This window comes from Oratosquilla oratoria, chromosome 41 (genome assembly GCF_046742065.1).
Source record: "Oratosquilla oratoria isolate Oo_2021 chromosome 41, ASM4674206v1, whole genome shotgun sequence".
Classification (NCBI taxonomy): domain Eukaryota; kingdom Metazoa; phylum Arthropoda; class Malacostraca; order Stomatopoda; family Squillidae; genus Oratosquilla; species Oratosquilla oratoria.
In genome coordinates this window covers 8,973,965-8,997,388 of record NC_134817.1, presented here as the reverse complement: position 1 = coordinate 8,997,388, position 23,424 = coordinate 8,973,965, and the positions used below count along the sequence as shown (strand labels likewise).

Genomic DNA, 23,424 nt, shown 5'->3' with positions numbered 1-23,424 from the left:
AACCAGCAATTAGAAATATGGTTGAAACAGTGACAAGAAGAAATAAACTTGAGAAATACATTACAATATCATTATTATAACTACAACTAGGAGGATAGGAGGAAAGCTGTTAAAAACAGTAAAGAGTTTTTATGAGAGTAGTTGAGCCCGTGTTAGAAATGGAGAGAGTGAGTGGTTTGAGGTAAACATGAGACTTTGCTAGGGATGTATCATGTTGCCATGGCTGTTCAATTTATATGTGTATGGGGTGGTGCAAGAAGTAAATGTAAGGTTAATGGGCCAGGGATTGGAGATGGTTAAAGAAAATGTAGAAAATGGGAGATGAGCCAGTTGTTGTTTGCTGACAACACTGCACTCATAGCAGGATCAGAGGAAAAATTAAGGAAGTGAATGACAGTTTTGGAAGGTGTGTGAAAGGAGGAAGTTGAAGATAAATGGGTAGTAAGGTGATGAGATATACAAAGGGAAAGGATGGCAGCAAGTTGGAAGTGAGTATTAACCTCTTCAGTACGGGCCAAAATCTCGCGGGCAGCATTAGCTGCCAGACGTACGATGTGTTGTAATAATACTCGCATCATTAAATATAGTCACCGCTTATATCGATCGTTCTCTCTTTCACCCGTGAATTTTGATAACCATAGAAAATGTGATGAAGACAGTTTAGAGAGTATGTCATTATGCAGGGGCAACTACAATAAATATAATCAAGACGCCGATATGGCAGCCTCGCGTATCCACTTGCTCCTCATGCCGCCTACGTATGCGGCACCGTATGGAAGGGGTTAAGGGAGAGCAACTGGAGGAAGTGGATAGTTTTAGATGCTTGGATGCAAATGTGGTAGGAGAGGGAGGAGTGGAGGTAGAATGTAGATTGAGAAAAGCAAGTAAATGCCTGGGGAATGAAAAAAATGTGATGAGAAAGAGACATTTGGGAATGACTGCTAAGAGGAAATTGTATGAAGGAGTGATTGTGCCAACAACATTGTATGGTGCATAAACATAGAACATAAGAGAGAAAGAGCTTAAATGTGTTTCAAATGATATGGCTGAGAAATATGGTTGGGGTTACAAGGCTGGATAGAGTGAGAAACAAGGAGGTGAGGAAAACAGTAGGGGTGGAAGAGGAGTTGGGAGATAGGGTTGATGAAAAAGTATTGGGATGGTTTGGACCTGCAAGGAAGGTAGGGGTGGGGGTGTAGGAGGTGCTTATGTGTGTAGCCGGAAGGGGTTTCTCTCTGTCTTCTCTTTTTCTGCATAAGGGGAAGGAGAGGTAGGTTGTTGATTAAGTGAAGTGGCCTTGCTGTGGACGTACTGTGTCTTGCTTCATTGCGTTTGACCCAGGGCATTTGGCAGATGCAGGGATGAACTGTCATCTGTGAGGTGCTGAGATGGGAGGGGGTGGTGAAAGAGAGTGAAATGAGTGGGAATAGGTATGTGCCTCTGACATTGCTACCTCCCTTATAAAGGTGAAAAGCTCTTGGTATATAGATAGAATGATATATATTTGTCATTCACTTTTCTTACTATGATGATAAAATGTAATTAAAACCATGTGGGTTTTCTTAATCCTAATTATAGGATCTAGAATTTTATCCCAGGGTAGTTGCAATGAATTGCTGATGTTAATATAAAACTATGTGATAGTGGATTGGGAGTGGAGAGAGTGAGTGGTTTGAGGTGGGGGTGGGACTTATTTAGGGATGTGTTGTGTTGCCCTGGCTGTTCAATTTGTATGTGGATGGGGTGGTGCGAGAGGTGAATGTAAGGGTGGTGGGTTGGGGGTTGGAGAAGAGTGGGAGATGGGCCGGTTGTTGTTTACTGGCAACTGCATTTGTGACGGGATTGGGGAAGTTGGTGGCAGAGTTTGGGAGGGTGTGCAAGGGGGGAGGTTGAGGATGGGTGTGGGTGGAAGTAAGGTGATGAGTACAAGGGGAGAGGGTGGCAGTCTGCTGGAGGTGAGTATACCATAAACCACTAGGCACTTTTTTTTACCCACTGTCTCTGACCCAATTCTCTTTTTCCTTAATTACTGTTTCTTTAGCATTTTCTTCCACTTGTGGCTGTACTATTTCTTTAAAAGTAATTTTTTTTATTGTTCCGCTTTCCATTGATTTTTTATTTCTTGGAGATCTGTCTCTAATTGTTTCTCCAACTTTCTTGGTCACATATATACATATACATACATATACCAAAGGCTTTTTCCCCCCCTTACACAGGAGGTAGCTAAAAGACAAGGCATCGAAACCACTCCTACCCACTCCATCCCCTACATACTCCACTCACCTCTACCCTCTTCTCTCCCTCTTACCTTGGCACCTCCTGGATGACAGGTCATCCCTGCATCTTGTCCACTGCCCTGGGTCAGAAGCAGCGTTGCAATTTCAGTCACTTGATAAACACAGTTCCCTATCCTGAATATAAATACAAAACTAGGTGTTTCCTTTGAACTTATCAAAAAAGCACTGCACATCAGAGCTCATTTCTAGCTGTCTGTTCCAGCATGTGGTTCATGTGTATGTATATATGTGATAATGACTGCTAAAGAATGCTGAAGAACTAATTGTAAGTTACAGAAGAATTACTTTTTTTGTACATTATTCATTTAAGAAGGTCTTGGAAAGTATTTTTAAATTACTGTACTGTATGTGTTATACCATGGCCGACAGAGTGAGTGAGAGGATAGAGCAAGGTAGTTGACTGAGGCTGATGACATTGTACCACTTATATGGAAGGCCATGTTCCAACTGATCGCCATCTTCACCCCTTGTACACCTTGTTGCCTACATTTACTCTCGGCTATCTCCTCTGACATATAGATTTTTTCTTAAAGGATTAAATCTGATTTTCCAATTTGGTCAGTTTTATTATAGAACTTTTAGCTTGTAGTCCAGTTTTACAATCATGAATTGATCTGTCAGTGAAGTATGGCAGTTTTGTTAACATTTATGTAATGTATTTCAGACAACTCTCAAACCAGCTCAAATAGAGGGAAGAGTGAAGAGGTTCCTCTGGTTAAAGTGGTTGATCATTCAAAGCTTGTTAATCCTGCACCTGTGGAATCAAATACAGCACAACCGTCATGGCATAGCATCTCGGAGAAAGGTTCCACAAGTAGTTCTGAATCTTCACCTGTTAAAACTGGTCTCATAGTCCCAACATCTACAATCTTTGCATCAACATCTGTGAATCAAGGGGGCCAGACTCTCACTTTGGGACGTCCACTGCAGTTACAACAGCAGCCACAGCCACAGCATCAACAGCAGCAGCAACAACAACAACAACAACAGCAGCAGCAGCAGATATTTGCTTCTGGTAATGGAAGTGTCTCTTGGTCCTATGAAACAAAATTTTATTTTTCTCTGTATAAAACTTACACAATTGATACCCATACAAAAAAATTCTATCCTTCGTAACAGTATTACAAGTGGCACTCAGTCTTAACAGAAAGAAGAATTGGAAAGCCTAGTTTCCATTAAATTTCAGGGGTAGTTAAGATATAGTGGATGGATATAGTAGATGAGCCAGTTGTTTGCAGATAACACTGTGCATGTGGCAGGGTCAGAGGAAAGTCTAAGGCAGTTAGTGATGGAGTTCAGGTTTGAAGCAAGTCATCCTGTAAGGGCCTTGCAATGATTTCAGACCAAAGTTGCACACGGCACGTGTTAGCCTGCTTTCACGCAATTCACAAGATGGCATCAGTGGAGGAGGAGGATATTGTTGATTTTGTGCTGTAGTTGCCCAAAGAAGAAGAAAATAGGAAAGGTGCCAGATACATTCATATCTGAAAGAGAATGTTGATGCTCTTATTGTTTACATAGTTGCAAAGCAACTGGAGCTGCATAAAAAGAAGTTCCAACAGTTTTATTGAAGGAACTTCTTTCTATGGAGCATAAGAATGCCAATTACAGAAAATCCATGAATGCTAAAAAACTAACTCATCTTTCTACATACATGCATATACCAAAGGCTTCCCCCCCCCTTACATGGGGAGGGGGAGTTGCCAAAAAGAAAAAAAGCATAGAAACCACTCTCACCCATTCCACCACCTACATACTTCACTCCCCTCCACCCACCTCCCTCCCTCTCATCTTGGCACCTCCTGGATGATGGGGTCATCCCTGCATCTTGTCCACTGCCTTGGGTCAGAAGCGGTGTTGCAAGACACAGCACATCCACAGCAAGGCCGCTTCATTATTTCGGTAACCCCCCTTCTCTGTCCCCTCATATAGGAAAGGAGAAGATGGGGAGAAATCCCTCTGGGCTGCATCAAATTATTTCTCATACATATTTCCTCACCTCCTATCCCCCACACACGCCCATGTATCACAGCATCATCCATACACAACCCTTCTCCATTCACCCCTATCTTCTCTCCTCTCCCATCCTTCCTCAACAGACTTCCTCTCTTTTGTAATGCCCCTTTTACCCCATCCATACATCTCATCCTAGGACATCCCCTCATATTCACTCCTTCCACCTCTGCCTTCCCCACCTCTTTTACTAATCTTTCTTCACTCGTTCTTTCCATGTGTCCAAACCATCCTAATACTCTTTCATGAACCTTATCTCCCTACTCCCTTTCCACTCCCATTCTCCTCCTCACCTCACCTCCTCATTTCTCACTCTATCTAGCCTGGTAACCCCTATCATACTTCTCAGACATTTGATCTCAAACACATTCAAACTCCTTCTCTCTTCCTCTCTTATGTTCCATGTTTCTGGGCGGTACAGTGCTGTCGGCACAATCACTCCTTCATATAACCTCCTCTTAGCATCCATTCCTAGATGTCTATTTCTCATTACACTTTTTAATCCACCAAGGCATTTACTCACTTCTCTCAATCTACAATCTACCTCCACCCCCACTCGTCCCTTGCCTGCCACATTCACACCCAAGTATCTAAAACTATCCACTTCCTCCAGTCTCTCTCCCTTAATGCTCACTTCCAGCCTGCTGTCACTCTCTCCCCTTATACATCTCATCACCTTACTTTTGCCCACATTTATCTTCAGCTTCCTTCTTTCACACACCTTCTCAAACTCTGTCACAAACTTCCTCAATCCCTCCTCTGATCCTGCTACAAGCATACCAAGGGCTTTTTCTCCCTTGCAAGGGAGGTAGTCAAAATCAAAAGGCACGATTCCTCTCCCACCCATTTCATCCCCACCCACTCCACTCCCATTCACCATCCCTCCCTCACTCCCTCTCATCTTGGCTCCTCCTGGAAGACAGATCAGCCCAACTTGCCCATTGTCCTGGGTCAGAAGCAATACAGCAACACACAGCACATCCACAGCAAGGCTGCTTTCATAAATAGAGAAAGTAAAGAATGAAATGTTTAGGGTCACATTATACATACATATACCAAAGGCTTTTTCCTCCTTACAAGGGAGGTAGCCAAAAAAAACAAAGGCAAAAATAAACACCACCACCCATTCTATCCCCACATACTCCACTCCCATCCACCCCTCTCTCTCCCTCTTATCTTCACTCCTCCTGGATGACAGGATATCCCTACATCTCTCCCACTGACCTGGGTCAAAAGCAGTGTCACAGGACACAGCACATCACAGCAAGGCCGCTCATAGAGCAGAAAATGAGAAGCTGGGGAGGAGGTGAATTATAGTCACTTTTGCATCCATAATCACCAACACTTATAAAGGTAAAAAAATCTATCTGCATCAGCATGTACCATGAAGACAATTGAAAAGCTTTTGTAGTTGTAATAGGCAGAATCAGATGAATCAGGAAAGGGTAATGGAGGGGATTGGAATGGATGGGAGTAGATACATACTATTGACTTGGCTACCCCCCTCATGAGAAAAAATCTCTTGGTATATAGATAGACTTCCTCTTACCTCTCTCCTTTAAAAACATAAGAATGAAGGAGACTGCAAGAGGAGTGGAGGTGGAGTTGAATGTAGATTGAGATGAATAAATGCCTTGGAGGATTAAAAGTGTAATGAGAAATAGACATTTGGGAATGGATGCTAAGAGGAGATTGTATGAAAGGGTGATTGTGCTGACAGCACTGTATAGGGTAACATGAAACATAAGGGAAGAAAAGCTTAAATGTGTTTGAGATGAAATACAAGAGAAGTATAGTAGGAGTTACTAGGCTGGATAGAGTGAGAAAGGAGGAGGAGAGCAGGGAAGGGAGAAGGGAGTTGGGAGATAGGGTTGATGAAAGAATATTGTGATGGTTTGGACACATGGAAAGAAAGAGTGAAGAAAGATTAGTAAAAGAGGTGTGGAAGGCAGAGGTCAGGGGAGTGAACATGAGGGGGCGACCAAAGATGAGATGGATGGATAGGGTAACTTTAAGGGTGTTTGGGAAAGAGGGGAATGTCTGTTGGGGAAGGGCAAAGACTGAAGATAGGGGTGCGTGTATGGTTGTGTATGGATGATGGTGTGATGCATGGAAGGGAAGTAGGGGTAGGGGGAGTGAAGGAGTATATATGAATGATATTTTGATGCAGCCCAAAGGGATTTATCCCCATCTTTTTTTCTGCACGAGGGGACAGAGGGGGAGGTCGCCAAGTAAATGAAGCAGCGTTGCTGTGGATGTGGTGTGTCTCGCTGCATTGCCTCTGACCCAGGGCATTGGGTGAGATGCAGGGATGATGTGTCATCCAGGAGGATCCAAGAAAAGAGGGAGTGAGGGGTGAAGAATGGCAGTGGAGTATGTGGGGGTAAAATGAGTGGGAGTGGATTTATACCTTTGACTTTATCTACCTCCCATGTAAGGGGGGGAAAAACCCTTGGTATATGTATGTATATATAGTTGTCATTCACTTTTCTTATCCTAATTATAGAAACTAGAATTTTATGCCAGGGTAGTTGCAGTGAGTCGCTGGGAGTGGAATGGGTGGGAGTAGGTACATGCCTTTGACTTGGCTATTTCTCTAGTAAGGGAAAGAAACCTGGTATGTGGATGGAATATGAATCAATGATACATATATACATATTCCAAAGGCTTTTTTCCTCCTTACATGGGAGGTAGTATTCTTTGGCATTTATTAGTGGTCACTATCTTTGATTCGGGAGATGACTACCTCCCGAATCAATGATAGTGACCACTAATGAATACCAATTAATTACTTATATTTAATTTACAGAAGAATTGCTATTTTATACATTACTCACTCATAAAGGTCTTGGAAAGCATTTTTAAATTGCTGTATATGTAACATCATGGCCGACAGTGTGATGGAGTTAACTAAAGCTGATGATATCACAGCCCATCACTCAGGCCTTCTACATAGAAGGTCATACTCCAACTCGTTACCATCCTCACCCCTTGTACACCGTGTTTTTTTACCACATTTACTCTCGGGTATCTCCTCTGACATATAGATTTTTTCTAAATAAAGGATTAGTCTGATTTTCCAACTAGGTCAGTTTTACCATAAAACTTGTAGCTTGTAGTTCAGACTTTTACAAAGAATCATGAATTGGTGTGTCAGTGAAGTATGGTAGTTTTGTTAACATTTGTGTGATGTATTTCAGGCAACTCCCAAAGCAGCTCAAATAGTGGGAAGAGTGAAGGGGTTCCAGTGGTTAAAGTGGTTGATCATTCAAAACTTATCAATCCTGCACCTGTGGAATCAAATGCAGCACAACCGTCATGGCATAGCACCTTGGAGAAAGGTTCCACAAGTAGTTCTGAATCTTCACCTGTTAAAACTGTTCCCATAGTCCCAACATCTACAATTTTTGCATCAACATCTGTGAATCAAGGGGGCCAGACTCTCACTTTGGGACATCCACTGCCACTACAACAGCATCAGCAGGAACCACAGCAACAACAACAACAGCAGCAGCAACAACAACGTGACCAGCATATTCTTTCATCTGGTAATGTTGGAAGGGTGTCTTGGAGAGCAATTGCTCCAGCACCACAAAATTTGAATGTAAGTTATATAATTATTAACCCTTTCAAAATATCCAAGTAGTCATTGTTGCCTTATCTCATTTTTAGCTCTCTCTCTCTCTTCTCTCTTCTCTCTCTCTCTCTCTCTCTCTCTTTCTCTAAGAAAGGTAATTATCTCCTCACTTCTCATTTGTTATGTGGGAAGGGTCTCTTGGAGAGCAATTGGTTCTGTACCATGAAATTTAAATTTAAGTTATACGATTCTTAACCCTTTCCAAATATCCAAATAGTCATTGTTGCATTATCTCCTATTTATTTTTTTCTCTCTCCCCAAAAATGTAGTTTTCATCTCATTTATGTTGGAAAGGTCTCTTGGAGAGCGATTGGTCCTGTACCACAAAATTTAAATGCAAGTTGTATAATTATTAATACTTTCAAAATATCCAAGTAGTCATTGTTGCCGTATCTCATCTTTATTTTATTTATTTATTTACTTTTTTTTTTTTTTTTTTTTTTCCTGTATCTAAAAAAGGTAGTTATCACCTCATTTCTCATTTGTTATTGGCCACTTAATTAGGGCAAATAATTATAATCTCTTTTTCTTTGGGGAAGGGGCAGAGAAGGGGGCATTGGTTGGGTGGGGTGGCCTTGCTATAGACGTGCTCTGTGTTGTGTTGTTTCTGACCTTGGGTGGTGGGTGAGGTGCAGGGATGGCCCATCATCTGGGAGGGAGGGGATAGTGGTGAATGGGACTGGAGTATGTGGGAGTGAAATGGGTGGGAGTGGATTTATGCCTTTGACTTTGATCACCTTCCTTGTAAAGGGGAAAGCCTTTGGTATATGTATCATCTTTGTCACATAATTGACATATAATTGTCATCAGTGAGGAGCCAAGATGAGAGAAAGGGAGGGGTGTTGGATAGGATTGGAATTATGCCTTTTGACTTTAGGAATACAAGGCTGGAAAGAGTGAGGAACTACCAGGTGAGGAGGAAAGTGGTGCTGGAGAAGGAGCTGGGAGATAGGGTTGAAAGAGTGTTGGGATAGTTTGGACATGGAAAGAATGAGTGAAGAAAGATGAGTTAAAGATGTGTGGAAGAGAGGTGGATGGAGTGACCATGAGGGGGTGACCAAGGATGTGATGGATGGATGGGCATCGGGAGAGAGGGGGATGTCTGCTGAGGAAGGAAGGGAGAGGACAGAAAATAGGGGTGAATGGAGAATGGTTGTGTATGGATGATACTGTGATGCATGGAAGGGAGTGGGTGGGGAGGGGGGGTTAGGAAGTGGTACGTGTGAATTATATTTTGATACAGCCTGAAGGGATTTCTCCTGGTCTCTTCTTTTTCTTTTTCTGCATGAGGGGACAGAGAGGGTGATTGCCGATTAAATGAAGCAGCCTTGGTGTGGATGTGCTGTGTCTTGCTGCATTGCTTCTGACCCAGGGCAATGGGCAAGATGCAGGGATGACCCATCATCCAGGAGGAGCCAAGAAAAGAGGGAGGGAGTGAGGGGTGGTGAATGGGAGTGGAGTGGGTGGGGATAAAATGGATAGGAGTGGAAATTATGCCATTTGATTTTGGCTACTTCCTTTGTAAGTGGGGAAAAGCCCTTGGTATATGTATGTATGTATGACTTTGACTTCCTCCATGGTAATGGGGAAAGAGCCCTTGGTATATGTATGTATAATTATTCCCCTGTGATGACTATACTCCTTCCAAAAAACAAAATTGTTAAATGTCCTTTAAATGTGTGGAATTATGCAATTTGATTTTAGCTACCTCTCTTGTAATCAGGAAAAAGCCCTTGGTCTATTATGTATATATGGTTTTGGCTTCCTAGTAATTGGGAAAGTGCCCTTGGTATAATATGTATGTATAATTATAATTATTTCCTTGTGATTCCCATATCCCCCCACCCCCCCCAAAAAAAAAAAAATCAAATGACCATTAACCACTTCAGTATAAATCAAATTCTTGCATGCAGCATTGGCTGCTATATGTATTCCATCATGCTACTCGCATTATAGAATATAAAGTCACTGCTGTATTACTTGTTCTGTATTACTCTGAGTAATAATAAACACAGAAAACATGATCAAATCAGTTCATTGAATCCAGGGGTAACTATTGTACATCTACAAAAATATACAGTACTACCTCTCATTAACGGACTAAAAAGGGGGTAACTGTGTCCTTTGATGTGAATAATCCATTGATTTGGATTGGTTTTTGGGTGGCATAGTGATGGCACAGCACTAAACAACAGCACCTAAAACACCGAAAACACAGCACAAACACAATTAATTAATGTCCGTAATGAGAGGTAGTACTGTATACAGTAAAAGCTCTTTTATCCGTTATTCTCGTATCCGGCTCTTTCTTATAACCGGCATATTATTCACGAGGAAATGATTTTTTTTATTATAAAAATGTAAAAATTCGAAAAAATAAAATTAAAATTTCCGCGCCACTCCCGCCGCTGCCAGAGGTAGCGCGTATCTTTCCCGCCATTTCCCACAAATCCCGCTGCTCCGTCAGGCCCAGTGCCCACTGTAATAAAACGCCTGATGTTAAGCGTGCGACTGTCTATTAGCAACTCTCTCAACACACAAACATACTGACAGCAAAGGAAGGCAGTGATGGCTGAGTTGAAGGATATGTGTGGTAGTGCTAACCTTAGCGTCACTGATGAAGCTCTTCAGGAGTGGATGGAGTTCGACCATGACGAAGCTATCACCCCCACACTAAGTGACGACGAAAGCATTCAGGCAGTGATTGAGGAGAAGCATGGTAAGGAAAGAGAGGCTGATAGTGAAGAGGAAGATGACCCAGAGCCAAGAGTAACGTGGAAGGATGCCGCTAAAGGATTGGCAACATTTATCAAGTTTGCGGAGCACTGCACCTACATGGGGACTCATGACGTGATGTCTCTTCACTGTCTTCAAAATGAATTTTTAATGCAGAGAGACAAACATTCTAAACAAAGAGACATACGTGATTTCATGAAAATAAATAAAGGTAAATAAATATGAATATACTGGTAAATAAATAAGCAACAAAAGTGAAGCCATTGAATGAATTTTACTTAAGTACTCTATGAATAAAGGAATAAATGTATTTTTTAATATTCTTCTCGTAACCAGGATTTCCCCTTTCCGGCATGTCTTTGGTCCCACTCGTGCTGGTTAAAAGAGCTTATACTGTATATATATAATCAAGACGCTGACACTTATGTAGGTGTCATTATACTGAAGTGGTTAAATGTGCTGTCTCTAGATAATTGAATTTCACAAGTATGGCACAAATATGCACGTTTAGTCCAAATTAAGATCTTGTATCAAGCATTCTTTTCATTATTTACTCTTTTATTTATTTATTGGATTTATGTCTTTGACTCTGGCTATCTCCCTTGTAAGGGAGAAAGAGCTATTGGTATATGTAGCTTATGTATTAACAGATATATATGTTGGCAGGTCAGTCTGATGCACAAGTCGACCTTTAATATTTTGAGCTGTTTGTTTATTATTTAACTATACCTATGCATATATTTATGTATTTTATTTGTTGTTTACATTATTATAGTTTTTATATGTTTATTATTATAGTTTATTTATTTATTATATTTATTTATCATTATAGTTTTTATTTATTTATTATTTTGTCTTGTGACACTGCTTTTGACCCAGGGCAGTGGACAGGATGCAGGGATGACTCGTCATCCAGGAGGTGCCAAGATGGGAGGGAGGAGGGTGGAGGGGAGTGGAATATATAGGAAATGGAATGGGTGGGAGTGGTTTCTATGCCTTGTTCTTTTTGGTTACCCCCCGTGTAAGAGGAAAAAGCCTTTGGTATATGTATGTATTTATTATTATTATGATTCCCCCCGCCCCCATCCGATCTAGATATGGACCAAAAGTTCTCCTGTTGGCATGCTCCACCTTTTTAATCCTTTGTAATTCAAGATTCTATATACACTGGATAAGATGACCCCAAAAATTAAGCAACACCACTTTCCTAGCCCTGTTGTATGGAAAATAAAAATACATTAAAGCTGCCATTGTTAGTGCAAATGCAACAAAAAAGCCTGCACTTTGTAATGTAAACCAAGATCATTTTTTATCTTCTTTTGTTTCCTATCTGCTATGTGTGCAACAGAAACACTTTGGGGGAAGTTTGAATCAGTTTAATTGGTGTTAAGTGTACATGGAGAGTTACATGCGCACAGTGAGATGTACAATGCTAGATTGGGTTGAAAGCTCGCTGTGCAGAGTGAGAGAGGGTACGTAGATAAATGAGGCCCTGTGGCCATATGAATGAACACTTGTCAGCCATATCAGAATCTTTGTAGGAAGCATCACTGATGGTCAGGCATGCTCCAATACTGCAGCACTCTGCTTTTCCAATGCTAGAGCACCTCATAGCACTACACCCCCCCACCCCCCCTCCTCACTCAACATGGCGAGAGGTATGCCTGTCTGTGAGCTGGGGCAAGCATTGGGGGTGGAATCAGGGGGATCCTCACATGAGGACAGTAGTTCCTCCACAGAGGGATAGGACACAACGGGGCGGTGTATTCAGAGGCCGGTAGACACTCCTGTAGATGGTGGGGGGCGGCAATTCGTTGGTTGTACAGCGCCAGTCCTTGTTGGCAGAAAAGGCATTATGGAGCTTCCAATATGGAGGGATGGAGTTGAGTATGGTAAGGCGGTCAGACGGGAGCCTGGAGGTCATCCAGGTAAGTGGGTGGCCATAGGTGGGGCTTATATGTGCCACAGTCTCTGAAGCATTGGTTGGTGGCGAGCAACAGGTCATCTCCACAAAGCACTGGCGTTGCCAGTGACAGCACTCCTGACAGGAGGGGAGAGAACAGACGATGGTCTGTCGTCGGTGTGAAGGGGGGCAATCCAAACAGATATGGCTTGCACTTGGTTGCAGCCCAGGTGGTAGTAAACATCTCCAGTGATAGTGGCGAGTCAGGTTTCGGCATAGTCGGAAACTGTAAGCCACACTAGATGAGGCAGAAGAGCCTGGTATTTCAGTCCAACATGTACACTGTGTCGGGGACTGAATCAGGGGTTCCACGCACGAGGCGGTCCAGAAGCATCCTGTTGCAGGGGACATGTGAGATATGTTGGCCACATCACTGGTGCCAAGAGTGGCATCTGTAGGCTTGCTCTGGATATCTTCAATGTGCCCAAGTGCCGAATTCTTATCTTTGTGATGGCCTCATCCATGTCAGGCAGCACATGCACGGGCATTTACAGGTGGGGGAGGGCAATGGGCCAGCCCTCTCAGTTGAAGGCGCGGGGGCAGGGGGGGACATCGCTGAGGCAGGGGTATGTGTGTCTGTTTGGGGACTCCTTTGCATGGTGACACAGCACATGCATGCAGGTCCTGCTGGACATCCAAGAGTGTCACCATCAGTGCCTCATGTGGGCAGCAGTAGGTTGCTACCTCCTGCAGTGACATATTGCAGCGAGGGAGCAGAGGTGATGTGCCAGTTCTGGCTGGGTGGGTGTAGCCTGTGTGAGTCAGTTGGGCTCCATGTGGGTGGCGTTCATAGTGAGCAGGGTGAAGCAGGATGAAAGCCTCCTTGTTCGCATGGCCTGCATAAGCCGCACCACTACATGCATGAAGGCACGTCACTATCACACAGTTTTTCATGGCCCCATGCATGTGCACTGTTGCCAGCACTGCACTCACGGTCCAGCAATTCACTATCGCGTATTGGTCTAGTTCAGTCAGTGCTTTGTTCACATATGTGCCACCGATTCATGTATCGTCCCATGTTTCACTGTTGCAAGTTGCAAGCAATTGCTTGTATCGTACTCACTGTGCCATGTTGTGTGTGCAACAGAAACTCTTTGGGGGGATGTTTGAATCAGTTTTATTGGCGTTAAGCATACATGGAGCATTACATGCGAACAGTGAGACTTACAATGCTAGACTGGGTAGAGAGTTTGGTGTACAGAGTGAGAGAGGGTACATATGAGGCCCTGCGTGGAGAAGTGTCCCATGTGCCAATTTTTAAGATGCCAGAAATCGCTTCCAAAGTTTTGGAAACGTAAAACATGAATAACTTTGTTGTCATTGAAGCTACGAGCATAATGAAAACATTGTTTTAATGTATTTTTCAAGACAAAACTACTGATGTGAGTTACAGAGAGATCAAAACAAAAACAAACAACCAACAAAACCAGATGACCTAGATGCCAGGCCATTTTAGGAGCTGGCACGCTATCGTACTCCATGTTTATGTTATCTGGGTCATCAGCATCGTATTCGCTGTCGGAGGACACCAGAGCACCTTGGTTGCGGAGGTCCTGCTGCCGAAGCAACAGGTCCCGCCACCACTGACGATTATCGGCCTGGGCGATGAACTCGTCAGTCAGGTACTGTAGGTCAGTGATCTTCTCCCTTATGAGCAACCTGTCATATTGATACTTCACGGGGAGGTTGACTGTGGACAGGTCAAAGAAGTCTGGACTGTAGGCTCTTCTGGATGGCATGAGTTTAGACCTTGACAACACTGCGGCCGGGTGCTTGCCACACTACTCCAGGCCAAGTCTTGACTTGCTGCGCCGGGCGAGCAAGCGTGAGGTTTTACCACTTTGTTTTAGGAGCGTTTCGACCATATTGCAGGTCACGTTTTGTCCTTTCCGACATGCTCAGATTGAAGTAGAAGTACCAAAATAGTGTTATATGTGCGTAACTCAAAACCGGCCATTGTGTCGCATGGGACACTTCTCCATGCGGGGCCTCATATATGAATGAACATTTGTCAGCCATATCAAAGAGTCTTTGTAGGAAGCATCACTGGTGGTCAGGCATATTACAATACTGCAGCATTCTGCTTTTCCAATGCTAGAGCACCTCATATCACTACACCACACCATCATGAGTGATGTGTTTTCCCCTCCATGATGCTCTCCCAAAGTTGGAACCAGCAATGTTATTTTTACTGCGACCCTGAATAATATTTCTTCCCCCTGACCATTCAGTTGGCAGACATTTTCATCTGACTTTGTAAAGAGCTGATCTAGGAGTGTTGCTGGTATTCGTCAATAGTCACTACAAAGAGTGTTAGGGAAGCCATTTACTTGTTTACTCCTCAGTGGTAAAGGGTGACATTTTATATTTGGAGTACAAGTAGACTCCTGATTTTGTAGAGATGTTTTTAGGCTTGAAATGTTGACTTATACACCAGCATATATGGAATATTGCTTATTTGTACCCAGTGTATTTCAAAAGGATGCCATTTTATATTTGGAGTACAAGTAGACTCCCGGTTTTGTAGAGATGTTTTTAGGCTTGAAATGTTGACTTATACACCAGCATATATGGAGTATTGCTTATTTGTACCCAGTATATTTCAAAAAGATGTTTTGGAAAGAAATTAAGAGGAAGAGGAGGCAAATCAAGTAGAGAAGAAAAGGTTAAAGGTGCAGATGGAGAGATGATAATGGAAGAGAAGGCAGTAAGGTGAAGATGGGTAGAATATTTTAGGGAGTTGCTAAATGTGAAGGAGGATAGGGAGGGAAAGATAGCTGCAGTGGGAAATGTTAAGAAAATGAGAGTGATGAGTGAGGAAAATGGAGGAGAAATAAGGAAGGATGAAGTGAAAGCAGCTGTCAAGATGATGAGAGCAGGTAAGGCACCTGGTCTGGATATGCCATGCAGAATGTCTAAAAAAAAGGACGTACAGCGATGGTGGACTGGCTGGTGAGGTTATTTAATGTTTGCTGGAGAGAGGGTAGAGTGCCAGAGGACTGGAGGAGTGCCTGTATAGTTCCACTTTACAAGGGAAAAGGGGACAAGTGTGAATGTAGTAGTTATAGAGGGATTAGCTTGTTAAGTGTAGTTGGGAAGGCTTATGGAAGGATCTTGATTGAGAGGATTAGGAGAAGAATAGAGGGAGTAATTGGTGAGGAACAGTGTGGATTTAGGATGGGTAGAGGTTGTGTAGATCAGATTTTTGTGGTAAGACAAATATGTGAGAAAGCTATAAGAAAGGGGAAGGATGTTTTTTGGGCTTTTATGGATCTGGAAAAGGCTTACGATAGGGTAGACAGAAAGGCACTGTGGGAGGTTATGCAGATATATGGGATAGGAGGAAAGCTTCTAGAAACTATCAAGAGTTTTTATGAGAGTAGTAGAGCTTGTTTCAGGATTAGAAATGGAGAGAGTGAGTGGTTTGAGGTAAAGGTGGGACTTCGTCAAGGATGCGTTATGTCACCCTGGCTGTTCAACTTATACATGGACGGGGTAGTGCGAGAGGTAAATGCAAGAGTAGTGGGTCAGGGGTTGGAGATGGTTAAAGAAAATGGAGAAAAGTGGGAGGTGAGCCAGCTGTCGTTTGCAGACGACACTGTGCTTGTGGCAGGATCGGAGGAGGGACTGAAGAAGTTGATGACAGAGTTTGGGAGAGTATGTGATAGAAGAAAGCTGAAGATAAATGTGGGTAAAAGTAAGGTGATGAGATGTACAAGGGGTGAAAGTGGCAGTAGACTGGAAGTGAGCATTAAGGGAGAACGACTGGAGGAAGTGGATAGTTTTAGATACTTGAGTGCAAGTGTAGCAGGAAAAGGTGGAGTAAAGGTGGAGGTAGAATGTAGATTGAGAGAAGCGAGTAAATGCCTTGGTGGATTGAAGAGTGTAATGAGGAATAGAGATTTGGGAATGGATGCTAAGAGGAGACCGTATGAAGGAGTGATTGTGCCAACAGCACTGTATGGGGCAGAAATATGGAACATAAGAGAGGAAGAGAGAAGGAGTTTGAATATGTTTGAGATGAAGTGTCTGAGAAGTATGATGGGGGTTACTATGCTAGATAGAGTGAGAAATGAGGAGGCGAGGAGAAGAACGGAGGTAGGAAGGGAGTTGAGAGATAGGGTTGATGAAAGAGTATTAGGATGGTTTGGACACATGGAAAGAATGAGTGAAGAAAGACTATTAAAAGAGGTATGGAAGGCAGATGTGGAGGGAGTGAACATGAGGGGACGTCCTAGGATGAGGTGGATGGATGGAGTGAAGGGGGCTTTGGGGAAGAGGGGAATGTCTGTTGAGGAAGGACGGGAGAGGACGGGTGAATAGAGAATGGTTGTATATGGATGATGTTGTGATGCATGAGGTGGAATGGGCAGGGGGATGGGGGGTGAGGTAGTATGTGTGAGCAAAATTTGACGCAGCCCGAAGGGATTTCTCCCCGTCTTCTCTTTTTATGCATGGGGGACGGAGAGGGGGGGGTCGCCGATTTAATGAAGCGGCCTTGCTGTGGATGTGCTGTGTCTTGCGACACTGCCTCTGACCCAGGGCAGTGGACAAGGTGCAGGGATGACCCGTCATCCAGGAGGTGCTAAGATAAGAGGGAGGGTGGAGGGGTGTGGAGTGTATTCAGGGATGGAATGGGTGGGAATGATTTTATGCCTTTTCCTTTTTGGCTACCTCCCATGTAAGGGGGAAAAAGCCTTGGTATATGTATTTATGTATATCAAAAGACATGTATTTACTTGTATGGATGCATAATACATACACCAACAGCTGTTTTCCCAATTACAGGGGAAGTAGCCAAAGTCCTCACATACTCTATTCCTATTCACCACACCTTCCTCCCTCTTTTCTTTGCTCCTGAATAACAGGTCATCCCTGCATCTCACCCACTGCCCTGGGTCAGAAGCAGTGTAGTAAGACAAGGCACATCCACAGCAAGGCCACTTATAAAACCTAACATTCAGTGATAAATATCATAAGAAATGTGCATACAAAAATATGCACCCATACAGGTTTGCTCATAATAGTTTTTACACATTCAGGATTCATGTAAGTGGTATATGTACAACTTTCTTATAATTCATTTGGTACAATAGTGTTAGGCAAGACATTTTACTTGTTTACAACTCTGTGGTAAAGGTTCACATTTTATATTTGATGTACAAGTCGACCCTGGTTTTGGAGAGATGTTTGTAGGCTTGAAATGTTTACTTATACACTAGCATGTATGTTATGTTGCTTATCTGTACCCAGTGGACTTAAAAAGACATGTATTTACTGGTATGGCTGCATAAGATATGTAAAACCTAGCATTCACTGGTGAATATAAGAAAAATGCATACAAAAATATTCACCCGTATAGGTATAGTCATGATAGTTTTTACACATTTGGGATCCATGTAAACAGTATATGTACATCTTTGTAATAATTTATTTGCTACAATAGACAATATAAGATTAAAACTAAACTTTTGGCCATGTATGTGCTCTTTTTGAATAAAAGAAATTAGCACCCTTCTCTTAAACTTTTGCAAAAGGTTTCCTAATAAAAAATCAATTTAGCAATGAGAACACTTATGCAATTCAAAGAGTGCAATTGCACACTTTTTTTGAGAAACTTTAGAACAAGGAAATACACAAAGTGGAGGATTTTCTAAGCAATATTTACAAAAGAAACTGGTCTGCTATCTCTTACAATTGTTCTTCCCCTTTTGTGAGCACTGCAGTGGCAGGTTGGAACATGCAAAACAGTTTGGGTCTACCAGTCCTTAATTTCAGCCATCTCTAATATCCTTCCAACAGGCCAGAAATTACTTCTTATCTAAATTTTCTCAGAGTCAGTTTAGCTGTAGGGTTCTAAATGTTACACAACCTTGAATTCACCCTGGTTACTTCAATAATGAAGCGCCATGTGCAGTGATGCCATTTCTTGCTTTTCTGATTGAAAAGATACGTGGAACCAAGCTGATCAAACCTATCTCTACCTCATGTAATTATTGTATGCAACCTGAACACTTGGTTTCTACTTCCTGGTAACCTGTTTTTTTTACTTGATGTGAACTTTCTTTTTTTGACAGTACCCTATTGTGGATGACATATTTACTTTACCTGTGTCTTGGTATGGTAGATGAGTGTCTTGCCATGTACTTGCTTCCATGGTTTTATCAGTGCATCACCTTTCTTCAGTTTTATCTTATTCATATCTGGTAAATTTTATCAGATAGTGCAAATAGTTCCACAAGCCCCAATATTTTTCATTCTGAATGCATTAAAGAGTGGAGTAGAAGAATAGAAATTATCAACAAATAATGTACCCCTTTTGTTCATAGCCTGTCAGTAAAGACTGGATTACCAAATCTTCCTTTAACCTGAGTAATTGTTTCATCCTTACCAGTGTCAATGTCAAACTTTAGGAGAGAACCTGTGTTAACATCACAAAGGGACCACACCTTTACACCCCCACCATGTTGAAGGTTTTAATGGTAGATACTGCTTGAAAAACAGTTTCCCTTTTAACTTGATCACAATTTGCTTAACACAGCAACGGAAACATGGACTGGGAGTGAAGGGTTTATTCCTGACATTTCATGACTTTTTCAAAGGAATGAGCATACTGGATCATGCAGTTTACACACTTGGTAGCTCATGGAGGTATGCATATATATAAACTGCATGATCCAGTATGTTCATTCCTTTGAAAAAGTCAATAGACGAAACATCAGGAATAAATGCTTCACTCTCAGTCCATGTTTCCTATGCCATGTTTAAGCAACTTGTTCGCATGGATATTGATTTTCATTTATCATGGTTTCATCAACAGAGAGCTTTCCCAGGACTATAAATGGAGGTGTAAGTACCCTTTATTATAGGTCTAATTTGTCCTTATCAACCCGTAATCTTTTAGACCAAAAACACTAGAAAAACCTTCGAGTGGCAATGTTAAAGAATATCTGCAAAATATGACAGAAGAGTATGTTTATGGATGACACCTATGCCCATTTCAACAGCAATAAAAACATTGATATCTGCAGTTGTCACATCATTCCAGCCATGAAATATTGAATTAGGTGATAGAGGCATAATTTTTTAATTAATTTCAGCAGCATACTTACTAGTATTTATCTAGTTGTATTATAGGGGAAGGGATCTGTGCTTGTGGTGACCCATCTTTGTATCTCTCAGCATCAAGTTTTTTCTTAAAATCTTGAATAGTGTTTGCACATACTGTTTCTTTGTCCAATTTGTTCCAAGTATCTATCACTGTTTGGGAAGCTTGCTTGCTTTTTTTTTTTTTTTTTTTTTTTTTTTTTTATCTTCTGTAATTATCTTTGTTTAGTTTCTTTCCGTGTCCTCTTGTTTTTCCATTGTCCCGTTTCGATAAGTCATTCTTATCTAAGATTTCCATTCCCTTCATAATTCTGTAGATAGTAAGCATGAGTGAAGAAAGTTTAGTAAAAGAAGTGTGGAAGGAGTGAATATGAGGGGGTGTCCTAGGATGAGATGGATGGATGGGGTGAAAGGGGCATTACAAAAGAGAGGAATGTCTGTGGAGGAAGGACAGAAGAAGACAAAAGATAGGGGTGAATGGGGAGGGGTTGTGTATAGATAATGCTGTGATGCATGAGGGGGAGTGGGTGGGGGATGGGGGGTGAGGAAGTATGTATGAGAAAATTTTTTTACGCAGCCTGAAGGGATTTCTCCCCATCTTCTCCTTTTCTGCATGAGGGGACGGAGAGGGGGGGGTCGCTGAATTTATGAAGCGGCTTTGCTTTGGATGGGGTGTGTCTTGCGACACTTCTGACCCAGGGCAGTGAACAGGATGCAGGGATGACCCGTCATCCAGGAGGTGCCAAGATAAGAGGGAGGGAGGAAGGTGAAGGCGAATATATAGGAAATGGAATGGATGGGAGTGGTTTCTATGCTTTTTTCTCTTTGGCTACCCCCCCGTGTAGGGGGAAAAAGCCTTTGGTATGTGTATGTATGTAGTTTCTCTTTTCATCTCTGCGTATTTTTACATACTCATTTCTTAGTTTGATGTACATTTGCCTTTTGCTTGTTCTCTTGTGTCTTTTTCCATTTCTTCCAAGCTTTGTCCTTTTAATCCTTAGCCTCACTACACCTTTTGTTGTACCAGCTTTTTATGTATGTTCTTTCCATTTTTTGTTGTGGTACGTATTTATTTACTCCCTCATTGTAAATTTCTTTTAGTGTATTCAATTTCTCTTCCATCCCTGTTTCTTCATTTAGGAATTTTTCCCAGTTCTCATTGCGAAAGAATTTTTTGAGTTTCTCAAAATTTGTTTTGTTGTACATTAGTCTTCCTGTTCTATGTTTATCATTTCTGCTTTGATCCATTTGCTCTTTCAACTCAAATTCTATTAGTACATGGTCACTCATTCCTATCGGAGTTTTGCAATAAATTTTATCAACAATTTCAGGCTCTGTCGTAAGTATTAAATCCAGCCTTGTTGGTTCTTCACTACCTCTGTATATGGTATTTTCCCTTATCCACTGAGTCATTTTGTATTCAATGACCATGTCAAGCAGGACGTTGCCCCAGAGTTCCTCTCCACCCTTCACTGTCATTTCCTCCCAACACATTTCTTTTGAATTAAAGTCACCCATAATTATTGTATTTTCTCTGTCCTTCAGTATATAAGTTGTATCTTCTAATATTTTGGAATGATCACTTTATGTCCAGGACTTTGTTTTGGGGGCACATACACCACTACAAATTTTCTACTCTTCATATGTTTGCTTTCAACTTGTATCATAATTGATTCTACATTATTTTTTCCTTCAGTTATTTTTGTTACATTTAAATCCTTATTAGTCAAAATACTCCGCCACCCTGTTTATCCTTTCTGTTCTTTGTCCAACAGTTGTATAAACCTTGTACCACAGTGTTGGGTGGTGGAGTACACTTTAATTTAGTTTCCATTATTTCCATTATGTCTATGCCAGTAGCTTTGTGAGAGCTACTGAAGTCCATTACACCTTGTAGCTTTGTGGAGTTATCACCACCTAGAAGTTAAAGAGGAAACAGTCTCATCCACTCTGCCTGGATCATCATCATTACCTCTGTCTTCAAACTGTTCCTCAGTTTCTGAATCTTCATCAGCCAAAATCTCTGATTTCCTCCTGTGTTACCTGTCTGTATCAGTGCAAGCCTGTCTTCTTTGTCTTACCACTTATCTCTGTAGTAATGATAATTATTCATGATATAGTACAGTACAGTTTTAGTCTCACTAGTTTTGCTCATATGCATTTTACATATTATCATTGTATTTTAATTCATTCTCAAATCATATCATGCGTACTTACTTCTACACACTTCTATTACATTTGTAACAAATGGAACTTTGATTTGAATCAATTCAGTTTAACATCATGAACTTCCCCCTTATTAGGAGGCTAGGACAGTGCCCCTAATAAACTTTGTAGCATGGAATTTAACCCCTTCCATACGGTGCCGCATATGTAGGCGGCATGAGGAATAAGTGGATACATGAGGCTGCTATATCGGCATCTTGATTATTTTTATTGTAGTTGCCCCTGCGTAATGACATACTCTCTAAACTGTCTCCATCACATTTTCTATGGTTATCAAAATTCATGGGTGAAAGAGAGAACGATTGATATAAGGGTGACTATATTTTATGATGCGAGTATTATTACGACACGTTGTACGTCTGGCAGCTAATGCTGCCCGCGAGATTTTGAACCGTACCGAAGAGGTTAATGAAACATGCCCTTGGTTCAATTCGCCCATGGCAGGGTTCGAACTGCCATTACCGCAACCTTTGTCACAACAGCTAACTATGATAGAAAATTAGGGTTTGCAAAAGAAAATATACATATGATATTGAAATATGGTGAAACTAATATGTAATAAGTGTGACCACCATGGGCATCACAGGAATTGCGTATTTCACCCATGTTTATGCACTCATGATATAATTACAGCCTTATAAACATATAGAGGCATATCAGCAGATACTCTCAGCTGATAAGCTGTTAACAACATGATAACATGATAGTGTATAAGTTGACATTTGAAACCTAAAAATTCTCTCCAAAACCAGGAGTTGACTTGTATGATGATTATAAAATGTGAACCTTTACCACTGAGAGGTAAACAAGTGAAACTGCCTGCCTAACACTGACGATTGATAAGTGTGGACACGGATGATGCTACTAGAGTAGCCCTTTACGTGCAAAGCCAAATGGAAATATTTGCCAATTGAGTGGTCAGGGGAAAGCAACATTATCTAGCATCACAGTAGAGGCTGGTAGAGGCACAGTATATTGCTGGATCCAACTTTGGAACTTTGGGAGAGAATTAGGGAGGGAGATAAATGAATTTTTTTTGTCTCAAAAGTCACTCATGATAAGAAACAAAAGAAGATATGAATTAATCATAGTTTGTTTACATTACAGTGTTGATTGTAACAAATCCACATATGTTTGCTTCTCTTCTATCATCTTTACTTCCATCATCCCACCACTCGCAACACTTCCTTCTATTCCCTCCCATCCTCCCTTGTGGCACACCTTGTCTCTTCCCCCTTTAAATACATCTATTCCTCTTTCATTCCCACCTCTACTCAATCCCTGTAAAAGCAATACAGCAAAGTACATTCACAGCAAAGCTGCTTTGCTTGATTGGAGTGTTACTAATTATCTATATGACTGTTAGACATTCATTGTCATTATATTTGTTTTTTATTTCTATTTCAGTACTTCAGGGAATCTCAAACCCCTAAGATGGATATAAC

General features: G+C 41.6%; 1 protein-coding gene across 6 annotated transcripts in view; it reads left to right on the top strand.

Moving 5' to 3' along the window:
- The window catches only part of LOC143020952 (uncharacterized), a 182,758-nt gene that overhangs the window by 135,689 nt on the left and 23,645 nt on the right, over positions 1-23,424 (top strand). For all 6 annotated transcript variants that reach the window (XM_076177971.1, XM_076177976.1, XM_076177972.1 and 3 more), the window contains exons 5-6: positions 2,962-3,312; positions 7,511-7,914. In XM_076177971.1, coding sequence (XP_076034086.1) covers positions 2,962-3,312; positions 7,511-7,914 — 755 coding nt within the window. The remainder of the gene's footprint in view (positions 1-2,961; positions 3,313-7,510; positions 7,915-23,424) is intronic.